This window comes from Canis lupus, chromosome 19, assembly GCF_003254725.2.
Source record: "Canis lupus dingo isolate Sandy chromosome 19, ASM325472v2, whole genome shotgun sequence".
Lineage (NCBI taxonomy): Eukaryota > Metazoa > Chordata > Mammalia > Carnivora > Canidae > Canis > Canis lupus.
The window spans coordinates 490692-503383 of NC_064261.1; the positions used below are offsets into that span (position 1 = coordinate 490692).

Consider the following 12692-nt stretch of genomic DNA (forward strand, 5'->3'; position numbering starts at 1 on the left):
TCAGTGGCAGTGAGGCACTGAGGAGCCTACGTATATATATGGTTTTTGAAACTAGTTATATTTCTGGCTAATAATCAACAACTAGAATTCAGCCCTTCTTCATCAATCTCCCTTGAATTTGCTTGTATAGGGTCAGCATTCCCAAGATATTTATATCGTGGGTGTACTGATAATGAGGTTCTAGTCCTATAAAACTGAGGATCAGACCCTGGAGGAAGCAAATAATGACATAAAGAACTGCTTTCCTGTGATGCACGAGATAGATAAATGGGCAGATTCTCAAAATAACATTTTGTCATTTCTGCTTGTAATGAATGATAAAAGAACTGAAATCAAATCAAATCAAAATCAGTGATGTAGCTCATTAAAAGTGGTAGGATTCTGGATATATTTTAAAGGTGGAATAAAAAAAAATAAAGGTGGAATCAACAGGATTTGTAGGCTATGAGTTGGGACAGATGAAGCATTAATACTGGGGCTATAAAACTACTTGCTATTTCCACGTTTCTGAAATTCTAAAGCATTTTTCTTCTACATTGTTCACATGTGCAACAGATAACCATCAGTGATGCTAACATGTGACATATCTCATGTAGAGCAATAACTTTCAATTGCTGAGTGGTTGCAAGCGGAACAGTTTTGGGAGACTCAAAATATTCTGAAAATATACTCTTTGGAGGGAAACCCTATCACCTCAGTTTTCTAAGAAATCATAAAGTTATAAGAAAAGAGATTCAGGACTAACCTAAAATCTTTTCACTATATACAAATGTGACTCCATATTAAACTAAAATTTTAACAAAGGTTTTCAGGGTAGAAAGCTTGTGCCCTAACTTACCAGATGAAACGCCTCTGGAGAATGCTGAAAACTGAGCAGCATGTGAGAAAGAACTGCAAGAGCACCAGGTCTCACAAGAGGAAACCAAAGTCGATTAAAAACCTTCAAAAAAGACAAGACATCCACCTTAAGAGTTTGTAGGGGAAACATAAATCCAATCAGTGATTACTTTCCTTGGACCAAAAATATTATGTGACTATCTGAAGTCACGGATTATGTGACTAACTTACTGAAAAGTTTTATCATAACATGTTATTAAACTTTGGGAAAGAAAGTTGGGGAATAACAACATGAGAGATCAAGTGGCCTAAACAACTCTCAAAACCCCTTTATCAAATAAGAACCCATCAAACCTTGCTTACAAAGTGATTGTTCATTGGCCCACACTTCATTTGATTCACTTAACACTGATTGAGAACCTACTATTGCTTGGCATTGTTCTGGGCAGAGAATAGAAGCGGATTAAAAAAAAAATCTCTGACTTGATAGGACTTACTGTCTCCAGGGTTGGTAGACAATAAAAAGCAATATGGAGAGAAGTACTATGAAAACAGGGTACAAAGAAAAGGCACTGCTGAGTAGCAAAGGGGTCTGCTATTAATTAGGGTATTCAAAACACGTGTCATATAAAAGGTGACATCTGACTATAAAAAAATGGAAGGAAATAAAAGTAAGCCTGGCAGATATCTAAGAGAACAGAATATGGAGTTCATGGGCAAATAATGAATAAGAAATATATACCTGGCAGTCATTAACTTAGAAACTTATTTAAAGAAGTGGACACATATGCTGTGAGTATGGCTTGAGTAGAAAATGGCTCAAAAATGAAACTCTAAAGCTCTCTAAAGTTAGAAAGATCCGCTAAGAGAGACTAAGGTGCCAGGGAACTAGGAAAAAAACCAAGAGAAGTAGGACAAAAAGTAAGTGAGGCAAGTGTTTCAAGAGGCATTGATCAACTGTGTCAAATGCTGCTGATAGGTCAAATGAGAGGAGGCCTGCGAAATAACTCTGGAGTTCAGCAACACTGGAAAGCTCTGGTGTCAAAGACAGTTTTGGTAGAAAAATGGTGGTAAAACCTTGATTAGTTGGATTTAAGAGGTAATGGGAGGGATATGTTTTCATATTAGATACTAAAAAATAGCAAAATTATTTTAATTACTGACACTAAATACCATTTTAAAATTCTATTTTAAAATTATTATTCAAAACCAAGAATATATTCAACATTAGATGCTTTATTAGGGGACTACCCAAAGATAAAAAGATTAAGACCATTCATTCTAAGAGATTTTTATACTCCCACTTACCAGTTCTATTTTCAGTAAAGTAACATCTATCAAAATAGTAAACTTCTGGACAGCTGCCAGTCCTTTTAGGAGTGCAATCACCCACGTATCCACATGCTGAGCCAAGGGCCAGGAAAGCCAGTCAATCATTCTGAAAATTGAAAACCAAAACTATCAGTCTTGAAAATATTTTCAACATTTTTTAGTGGGGAATAACAAGTTATAGTAGAGAACCACTCTCTGTGACTCCATCTTTACTGAGCTTGCTTGAGGAAAAGCCCTGTTCAAGATACAGAACTGAGTATAACAGATGCTTGTACTCAAAGAGTTTCCAATCTTGTAAGCCGATACTTTCTTACATAAGATATTACAAGAAACAGAATTTCCGATAAAGTTGTCATTCCCCATAAATGCGGTTTTATTTTTTTTAATTTTTTTTTATTTATTTATGATAGTTACAGAGAGAGAGAGAGGCAAAGACACAGGCAGAGGGAGAAGCAGACTCCGTGCACCGGGAGCCCGATGTGGGATTCGATCCCGGGTCTCCAGGATCGCGCCCTGGGCCAAAGGCAGGCGCCAAACTGCTGCGCCACCCAGGGATCCCTAAATGCGGTTTTAATTTGATGCTACATAGTGGTATCTAGAATTCATCAGGCAAATTTACTCTAAAAAGGGCAGTTCAAATATAGCTATTAGAAACAAAATGGTGACTGCAGTCTAAATATGAAATGCACTGTTAAAAAAGACTGTATTTTGAATTGTGAAATAGGTCTTTTCTCCCTTTCAATATCCTACTACACCAAGACAAAAAAGGATGCTTTATATAGATCAAGGGGCACTTGATTTATAAATACTCTAAACGGCCTCATATTGAATTAGTGAGTGTTCTTCTTGAGTATCAACACAGTTTAATAGAAATAAAAACAAAGTAATATGAAGTCTGATGGAGCCTGTCCTCAATGTTAAATATCAATCACAATGAAGAGTGGTACAACACTTTTGGAAAGTATTTGGGTCAAATGTTCGTATTACTTGATCCAATAATCCAAGTTTGGGGATTACATAAGAAAATAGTAGTAGGGGGGAAAAAGGTTTTAAAATCAAGAGTGATCTGGTTTCAAAATCTCAACTTACCATTTTTTAGTTGGGGTCCCTAATACCTATGTAAGTTACTTAACCTCTGTGTCTCAGTATCCTCATCTGTAGATTATAAATAAACATGTTTATTTTACATGGCTGATTTGAAGACTACATGAGTTAATATAGGACACTGGAAATACTCATTATGAATACCTCTTTTCTACCAAATATCAATGTGACAATAAATAGATAATTGGAGAAAATGTCAATCATAAATACTAAGTACAAAAACATATGACCAAAAGTGCAACTAACATGTTAAAAAAACTGACTTCAAAACTGATATAGTTATTTTCACAATGATTATAACTATATTAACACTGGAGTGTTATCTTTTTTAAAGCTTTTGCTCTTAAGATTACATGTTCCATCAGATACTAAGAGAGGCTCAAAGTCCAAATGCATGTTAACTACAAGTTATCTGTATGTTCCCAGTGTTCCCCACACATATTTTATTTCCCTTCTTGTTTTTCTGGGTGCCTTCTTCAAATAATTTCGGTTATAAATCATCAAAATAGTCTTTGACAGCTGTTCCACATATTCCAACTGTTCTTAAGCTGATTTTCATAAAAGTTTGTAGACACTCTACATATGTGGAGTAGAGAGACACTTGCATTTGTGTATGAATAAGTTCACTGTAGCACTATCTTTAGGATTTGGAAAAATGCAAACAATCTAAATTCCTATCAATAAGGGAATGGCTAGGGACATCTGAGTGGCTCAGTGGTTGAGCATCTCCCTTTGGCTCAGGTTGTGATCCTGGGGTCCTGGGATTGAGCTCCCCATCAGGCTCCTCATGGGGAGCTTGCTCTCACTATGTCTTTGCCTCTCTCTGTGTCTCTCATGAAAAAATAAATGAAGTCTTAAAAAAAAAATAAGGGCTAAATATACTATGGAACATTATGTAGAATTTTAAAGGATGAGTTGGATCTTTATGAATCTATCTGTGCGGATCTAACACAGAAAGATCTGAGATACTATTCAATTAAAGGAAAAAAAAGTGCCAGTAAGACTTTTAAAAATTGTTCTTGTTTAAAAAAAAAATCATGTTAGGACATACTGCATTTTTTTTTAAAGATTTTATTTTATTTATTTATTCATGAGAGACACAGAGAGAGAAAGGCAGAGACACAGGCAGAGGGAGAAGCAGGCTCCATGCAGGGAGCCCAACATGGGACTCGATCCCGAGACCCCGGATCACGCCAAGCCAGGGGCAGGCACCCAACCACTGAGCCACCCAGGCGTCCCAATGCTGCATATATTTTGAGTACAAATATGGATACAAAAAAAGATGTGGTTCAGAGAAGGAGTATATGTAAGCACATCTCCTTGGCTCTGTGGGCTCTGCTCCTAGGGGAATGATACCACCAGTGTAGAAAGAAACTATACCCTGTAGAACACAGGGCCATAGGTCTAAGAGCAGAGTAGAAAATTCCACTTGGCTATGTTTCTTCATGATACCTAATCACCCATCAGCTTTTTCCTCTCCTCCTCATTTCTAGCTTCCCATCTCATAAGCCTTTACCCTTTACCTTATCCCAAATGTACTCAATCTCCTGATCATCCTAAAAAAACTTTAAGTCAGAAGTAACATGCCTTAGAAGCTGTTCACTGGACAAATATTTGAGTGCCCATTATATAACAACTACTTCGTTAAGTGCTGAAAACATAACAGTAGTTACAATTTCTGCTTTCAAATTGGTAAGAAAAGTTAGGAAATTTGTCAACAGTTACACAATTAATAAACAGCAGTACTGGTGTTTGCACTAAGCTCTGCTGGCATATAAATGTTATGCTTTTAGCTTCTCTTTAATTATATTCCAGTTCTGCTTCAATTTGATTTAACTTGCACATATCCAAATCCTTTCAGGCACAGGCATTGTAAGATGAGTTATTTTATAGTTAACTACATTAATATTGTCCACCACGTATTGGTCACTACATGAATTTCACAGAACTTAACCTTGATATATTGTGTTAATTTCTTAGTATGTAAAAGACATTTAACTAGTTATAATTTATGCACTTTGAAATTTTCTTTCCTCTATTAGACCAGGAGCTTAAGAGCAATGATCTTTTTTTTTTTTTTTTTTTTTCCTTTTTAATCTTTAATCTTTGGATCCCCAGTACTTTGCACAGGGCTACAGGGCTTGGCACTGAGAAGGAGTTCAAATTTGTTGAGTTAATGAAACCATTTCTTTCTAGAACGAAAAAACAGAATGCAACTTGAAAATCTTAACATTGGGGATCCCTGGGTGGCGCAGCGGTTTGGCGCCTGCCTTTGGCCCAGGGCACGATCCTGGAGACCCGGGATCGAATCCCACGTCGGGCTCCCGGTGCATGGAGCCTGCTTCTCCCTCTGCCTGTGTCTCTGCCTCTCTCTCTCTCTCTCTCTCTCTCTGTGACTATCATAAAATAAGAAAGAAAAAAAAATTAAAAAAAAAAAGAAAATCTTAACATTAAAATTGGCAATATTATAAAGGAGACAAAATAATAGATTTATTCTTAACTTGTAGAGAATAAAACCAATTTTCACATTTAGATGATACCTTCATGACTAGATCTAGCCTCAAGTTTACCTTGTTCCACTGTTTTACAAATTGGAAAATTTTACATAAAAAACTGGATTATAGGCTTCTTTTGAAAAAAGAAACAATACTGAATTCAAATTTCTTTGTGGCAAGAAGAAAACTGGAGTTAAGGATCAGTTTTCTCTTTTAGAAGGTGCTTGTGTACCCCATTCCTTGTTATTTCAGTTGCATCTGGCCAATTTCATACTTTAACGTTACTTACCTGTTGCTGATATGGTATTTGCATTTTTTGAATTACAAAAAATAACAGTTCAAGCATGTAAGTGCTATGTGTAAGGAAATATATATTATGGTGAAGTAGAAGGTGGGAGTATGATAAAAACAAACATTATCCTGTTTGATTACATTTGCAATATAAGAATAAATACGCCAGCTAAACTATGGGTCTAAACTATGGGTCTGTCTTTCTTTCTTCTTTCTTTCTTTCTTTCTTCTTTCTTTCTTTCTTTCTTTCTTTCTTTCTTTCTTTCTTTCTTTCTCTTTCTTTCTTTCTCTCTCTCTCTCTCTCTTTCTTTTTTTTCTTCTCTTCTCTTCTCTCTTCTCTTTTCTTTCTTCCCTCCCTCCCTCCCTCCCTCCCTCCCTCCCTCCCTTCCTTCCTTCCTTCGTAGACTCCACACCCAGAATGGAGCCCAATGTGGGGCTTGAACTCACAACCCTGAGATCACACCTGAGCTGGAGGCTCAACCACCCAGGTGCCCTGATATGAGTGTTTCTTAAAATTAAAAGTAAATGAACAGGGACACCTGGGTGGCTCAGTGGTTGAGCATCTGTCTTCGGCTCAGGGTGTGACCCCGGAGTTCCAGGATCGAGTCCCACGTCGGGTTCCCTGCATGGAGCCTGCGTCTCTCTCTGCCTGACTTGGATTTTTTTCACCTTTTCCTCTGTTTTGTCTAGTATTTAAAAAGACCCTTCTAGCTTTCCTTTTTTCCTTGTGCTCTTAAATTTACTGAATCAATTTAGCTGTAACTATTACTTTCAATTTCTTTTTGCTCATTCTGACTTCCACAGATATGTGAACATGCTTTATATATTGGAGAAAAATCTATATAAATGCTGTTCCTGCTGTATGGCCTCTATCTCTGTTACTTTTCAATGTATGGCGACCTTCTTGTCGTATTTAGTGATCTGTATTTTTGTTTTCATCTTCTTGATATCTTTGTATTCATAGTTCTAAAATTCTAGAAATCCTGTGACACCATGTTGTTAGGATTTTCTTCATATAGCCTATCGTTTTATTTTTCCTTTTCCCTGTATTCTTATCATTTTATCAATTCTTATGTGGTTAAATTTCCAAGTCTTTATGTAAAGTTTTCATTGTTCATTTGCATTTATTTATTTATTTATTTATTTGTTTGTTTGTTTGTTTTTTAAAGATTTTATTTATTCATGAGATAGGTAGAGACACCGGCAGAGGGAGAAGCAGGCCCCATGCAGGGAGCCCGATGTGGGACTCGATCCCGGGACTCCGGTGTCACACCCTGGGCCAAAGGCAGGCGCTAAACCACTGAGCCACCCAGGGATCCCCCGTAAATAGATTTTGAATAAATGAACAAATGAATTAAAAAAAAAAAAAAACCATGAAAATGCTGAGAATGATAAATAATATTAAGTTTATGCCCAGAAATATAACAATTAACTGAAAAACATCAAGGAGAGACATAAATATTACCAGAAAAGCCTAACTACTCCCAAAGTAATGACAGTTGGATTGACAGCAGACTCTATATCAGCAACAATAAATGCCAGAAGGCAATGCGGTATTATTTTCAAAATGCTAAGAGAAAATGACTACCAAGTTAGAATTCTGTATCTTACCAAATCATCTACTGAAAAACAAGGAAGAAAAAGCATATTTTAAACAAAGGCAGAATTTATTATCCAGGGATTCTGGTTGAAAGAGAAAGTAAAAGTATGTACTTAGCTTAAAAAAACAAAAAACCTCGACAGAAGAAAACAAGTTGCAAGAAACCATAATGACTAAGGAAATTAAATATATTGATAATCCAACCAACTCCTTACTGTACAGTAAGTGTATACATATGTATATTTTTGAATTGAAAAAAGCTGAACTAAAAATGGACTTTGAATTACTAGGATGCCTGCCAAACCTATATAGTAAGGCAAATAATTCATTCTCATTAATTTGGAGAATATGTATTTGATTCTATGATTTCAGTTTTAAACAACTAAGTTTTTCATTACCCACAAAATACTGCAACATAGCTCCTCCTCCCAAATCTACAAAACCATCTATAGTGTCATGAAGAAGTACCTGCAAAGAGCTTGGGTCATGCTTGCATCTTTTACATTTGGATCTGTAGTTAGGCTCCTGATGAGAACCGTAATCATCTGAAGAGGAATATGCTGCACGAGGCTTGCCAGTGCTACAGAAGGTTCAAATGATGTATCTGTTTTTTAAATTAAAAACAAAAAGGAATATGGCAAGAAAGTTCAAGTGAATTATTTAGAAAGAAACAATAATTTACAAAAAGAAAAAAAATGTACTTGCAGCAACAGTTGGGTAGACTCTAACATACAAGCAACGTTAAACTGAAGAAATGAGTTGAAGGGTGGGTAGCAATGATGGCTCATTATAGAGAGCACTGCTGGAATATAAAAGCTGTTGTTCACTCTCACTGTATTTAGTCCATAAACGACTTTATTTTCTTGCATTATTTAATATTAAGTCACTGTTGTGTTAAAATACTCATTTGTAAGTCAGCAGTCAGAAAGCACATTCAAGGTATCCTATAAATCCCCGACTTCAGACCTTCCATAGTAACTGATGACTAGTAATTACTTTAGCAGCACATGGCTCTAAGGCTCCCTCAAAAATCTCTGAAAGAAGTAGAAATTAAGGTGAATTTTGAGGGAACTTTTCTTAAACTATATAATCATCAAGCAAATTCAAGGCAAGCACCTTTACTGCCACTGCTGAAAAAGTTCTGGGGGAATCTAACAGTTCGAGCAACACAGGGAACACAAGAAAAATCACAATTTAAAACCCCGTCAGATGTGAGGACACACGGCTGGTGGATCTTCCTACACACACTGGGTGCAGCAGAACGCATGGCGCTTGCCCCCAGCCCTACTTCTGGCTCCCAAGGTCAGGACCCGCCTTCGCAGATCTAGCTCCAAACAGCCACGGACAACGGTCACCAGGCCCAGCAGGCGCAGCTCTGGGCGTTTCCCCGCCTCCACGCCCACAGCTCAGGGTCCAACAGGCACCGGAGTGCAGGTCGGAGTCCTCCGCACATCCCAAGGGGCGGCCGCCGGGCCAGGTCGTACCCCAGCCGTCACCGCCCCGTCACCCCCGCCCGTGTCCCCCCTGCACCCCGCGTCACCCACCCCCGCCCCCGCCCCCGGCGGCGGAGGGCGGAAGGGCGGCCCGGGTGCTCCGGGCCTACGCGCTCTGCTGCGCGGCACCAGGCCGCTTACTGCTGCCGGAGCTCGCGGCTGCGGGCCGCCGACGGGGTGACGGTGCTAACATCCGTGCTCCCTAAGGCGCACCGGGCGCCCGACGGGGTGAGGGCCCTAACATCCGTGCTCCCTAAGGTGCTTCAGGGCGGCCGACGGGGTGAGGGTGCTAACACCGTGCTCCCTAAGGCGCACCGGGTGCCCGACGGGGTGAGGGCCCTAACATCCGTGCTCCCTAAGGTGCACCGGGCGCCCGACGGGGTGAGGGCCCTAACATCCGTGCTCCCTAAGGTGCACCGGGCGCCCAACGGGGTGAGGGCCCTAACATCCGTGCTCCCTAAGGTGCACTGGGCGCCCAACGGGGTGAGGGCCCTAACATCCGTGCTCCCTAAGGTGCACCGGGCGCCCAACGGGGTGAGGGCCCTAACATCCGTGCTCCCTAAGGCGCACCGGGTGCCCGACGGGGTGAGGGCCCTAACATCCGTGCTCCCTAAGGTGCACCGGGCGCCCAACGGGGTGAGGGCCCTAACATCCGTGCTCCCTAAGGTGCACTGGGCGCCCAACGGGGTGAGGGCCCTAACATTCGTGCTCCCTAAGGTGCTTCAGGGCGGCCGACGGGGTGAGGGCCCTAACATCCGTGCTCCCTAAGGTGCTTCAGGGCGGCCGACGGGGTGAGGGTGCTAACACCGTGCTCCCTAAGGTGCACTGGGCGCCCAACGGGGTGAGGGCCCTAACATTCGTGCTCCCTAAGGTGCTTCAGGGCGGCCGACGGGGTGAGGGCCCTAACATCCGTGCTCCCTAAGGTGCACTGGGCGCCCGACGGGGTGAGGGCCCTAACATCCGTGCTCCCTAAGGTGCTTCAGGGCGGCCGACAGGGTGACGGCGCTAACATCTGTGCTCCCTAAGCTGCGCTGGGCGCCCGACAGGGTGAGGGCGCTAACATCGTGATCCCCAAGGCCACGGGCGCCCGGATGGGGTGAGGGCGCTAACACCATGTTCCCTAAGGAGCTTCGGGGCAGCCCAACGGGGTGAGGGCGCTAACATCCGTGCTCCCCAAGGCGCTTCAGCACACTCGACGGGGTGAGGGCACTAACATCCGTGCTCCCCAAGGCGCACTGGGCGCCCGACGGGGTGACGGCGCTAACGTCCGTGCTCCCCAAGGCCTCGGGCCGCCCCGACGGGGTGAGGGCCCTAACCCCGCGCTCCCCAAGGCCCCGGCCGGGCAGCCCCACGTGCAGCCCGTGGCGGCGCCTACCTGTGGCCGAGAGGCTGGCGAAGACCTCCTGCAGGGAGGGCAGCAGCGCGCTGGGCTCGGCCTTCCAGATGCTCTGCAGCAGGCCGCCCACCCGCGTCACCTGGGACACGTACTCGCGCAGCTCCCGCTCCTGCGTGGACGCGCACTGGAAGTGGCCCATGGTCCGCACCAGCTGCTGGCAGAAGGCGACGGCCGGCTGCCCCCGCGGGATGCACTGCGCGAAGTCGCCCAGCAGGTCGCTGAGGCGCGCGCACAGCGGCGGCCCCGGCCGCTCGCACAGCATCCGCGGCACCTCGAGCCGCAGCAGGCCGAACAGGTCCAGCACCGACGGGCAGCTCCTGAGCAGCCGCAGGCCGTTGTGGACGTAGTCCAGGATGGCCACGTCCTGCCCGCCCAGCGAGCCGTAGCCCTGCCGCAGCAGCCCCTGCACGAACGGCCGGCTGAAGAAGGCCTCGAACTCCGGCCGGTGGTAGCGCGCGTAGGCCTCCAGCACCTGGCGGCCCACCTGCCGGCGGAACGGGTCGGGGCCCTCCAGGATGAGCCGCGTGGTCAGCCCGAACATGGCCTCGCACTGCGCGCCGTCCAGCCACAGCTCGGCCGACTCCACCACCTTGCGCACGATCACGCGCTTCAGGGGCAGCGGGTGCGAGGAGCTCACCAGCCCCTCCAGGATCTTGTCCATGGTCGCGGGGCGCGGGGGCCCGGGGGCGGCGGCGCAGGCGCAGGCGCAGGCGCGGCCGGAGCGCGGCGGCAGCGGGACGGAGCACCGCCGCCGCCGCCTCAGCAGCCGCATCGAGCGGCCGGCGGGGCCCGGCGACCTGGGGCTCCGCCGCCGCCGCCCCGCGCCCGCGCCCCCCTCAGCATCGGCGCCGACGGCACGCCCAGGAGGACCCCGGCGGCGGCCGGCCGGGCCCGAGCGCGCAGCAGGCGGAGGACGCGCCCGGCGTCGCGGGCGGACGGGGCCGCCGAGCGCAGCGGCCGCAGGACCCAACCAGCCTCGCGCCGAGTCACCAGCCGCTGTCACCGAAGCGGCCGGGTCAGCCCGGGAGACGACGGGCGGGCGGGCGGACGCCCGTGACCCGGATCCAGACGTCCGCGACCCGGAAGTGAGGGACGGAGGCCCCTCGAGAGCCCGGCCCCCGGCCCCGGCCCCCGGCCCCGGCCCCCGGCCCCCGGCCCCCGGCCCGCCTCCTCCCTCCGCGCTCCTCCTCCCGGGGTCCCCCCGCCCCCGCCCCCGCCCCCGCCCCCGCCCCGCCCGGGTTACACTAGGGCCCGCCCCCTCCGGCTCGGCCCCGCCCCGCCCCGCCCGCCCGCCTCTGCTCCACCGCGCAGCCGCGGCCGCTTCCAATGGAGTCGCGCGGCGCCGCCCGCGTCACCGGGGTCGCGTGTGGGGTCACGGGGGCGCCGGGCTCGCGTCCTGCGGCCGCCGCGGTGCGCCCGGTCAGCTGACTCCGGGGCCCGGAGGTGCCGAAGCTCCGGAAGCGGGAGGCGAGCGTCGGGGGAGGGGCGCAGGCGGAGTGCAGGCGGGCAGAGCGGAGCTGGCGGGCCCGGCGGGCCTGGGGACGCCGCTCGGAGGTGCGCCCGCGGGAGCCTGGGGCTCGGGCCGCTCGGGCGTGTCGGGCCTCGGAGCCGCTGCCCGGGCGGGAGGGCGACGGGGGCGGGCGGCGGGCGCTCCGGGCTGCCGCCTCGTCTCGGTGCCCCGCGGTCCCTGCCCGCCCGCCTGCCCGGCCGTCCGCGCCGCCTCCTGCCCCCGCCTTCGTGAGCGGCGGTCGCGGCCGTCGGAAGCTCGGGATGCGCGGCGGCGGTGAGCGACCCGGCGTGTGTCTGCTCGGACTCGACGGACCGCGGTGGCGGGGGAACCGGCCCGCAGACCCGGCTCCCGGACGCCGCGGCGCCCCCGGGGCTACACGGCGGCGTCTGGGGCGCGTCTCTGGGGGCGTCTCTGAGGGCGTCTCTGAGGGCGTCTCGGGGCGTCTCTGAGTCTGGGGTCGTCTCGGGCGTCTCTGGAGGCGTCTCTGACAGTGTCTGAGGGCGGTGCGGGCGGACAGCTGCGGTCATCGCGCTTGTTCTTTCGAGTCACCTTCCAAGCACTTAGAGCGCAGGCTTTAACCAGAGGCCTTTAAATTGGGAAAAACGTTGCGTAAATACAGCCCCGTGGAGGTTTG

At 47.6% G+C, this 12692-nt stretch overlaps 1 protein-coding gene across 1 annotated transcript in view; it reads right to left on the reverse strand.

The window, feature by feature from the left end:
• The window catches only part of USP38 (ubiquitin specific peptidase 38), a 35986-nt gene extending 24712 nt beyond the window's left edge, over window positions 1–11274 (reverse strand). The window contains exons 1-4 of the mRNA XM_035702121.2: window positions 10528–11274; window positions 8128–8263; window positions 2146–2275; window positions 839–940 (exon numbers count right to left, since the gene is read on the reverse strand). Coding sequence (XP_035558014.1) covers window positions 839–940; window positions 2146–2275; window positions 8128–8263; window positions 10528–11209 — 1050 coding nt within the window. The 5' untranslated portion in view covers window positions 11210–11274. The remainder of the gene's footprint in view (window positions 1–838; window positions 941–2145; window positions 2276–8127; window positions 8264–10527) is intronic.
• Window positions 11275–12692: the final 1418 nt, after the last annotated feature.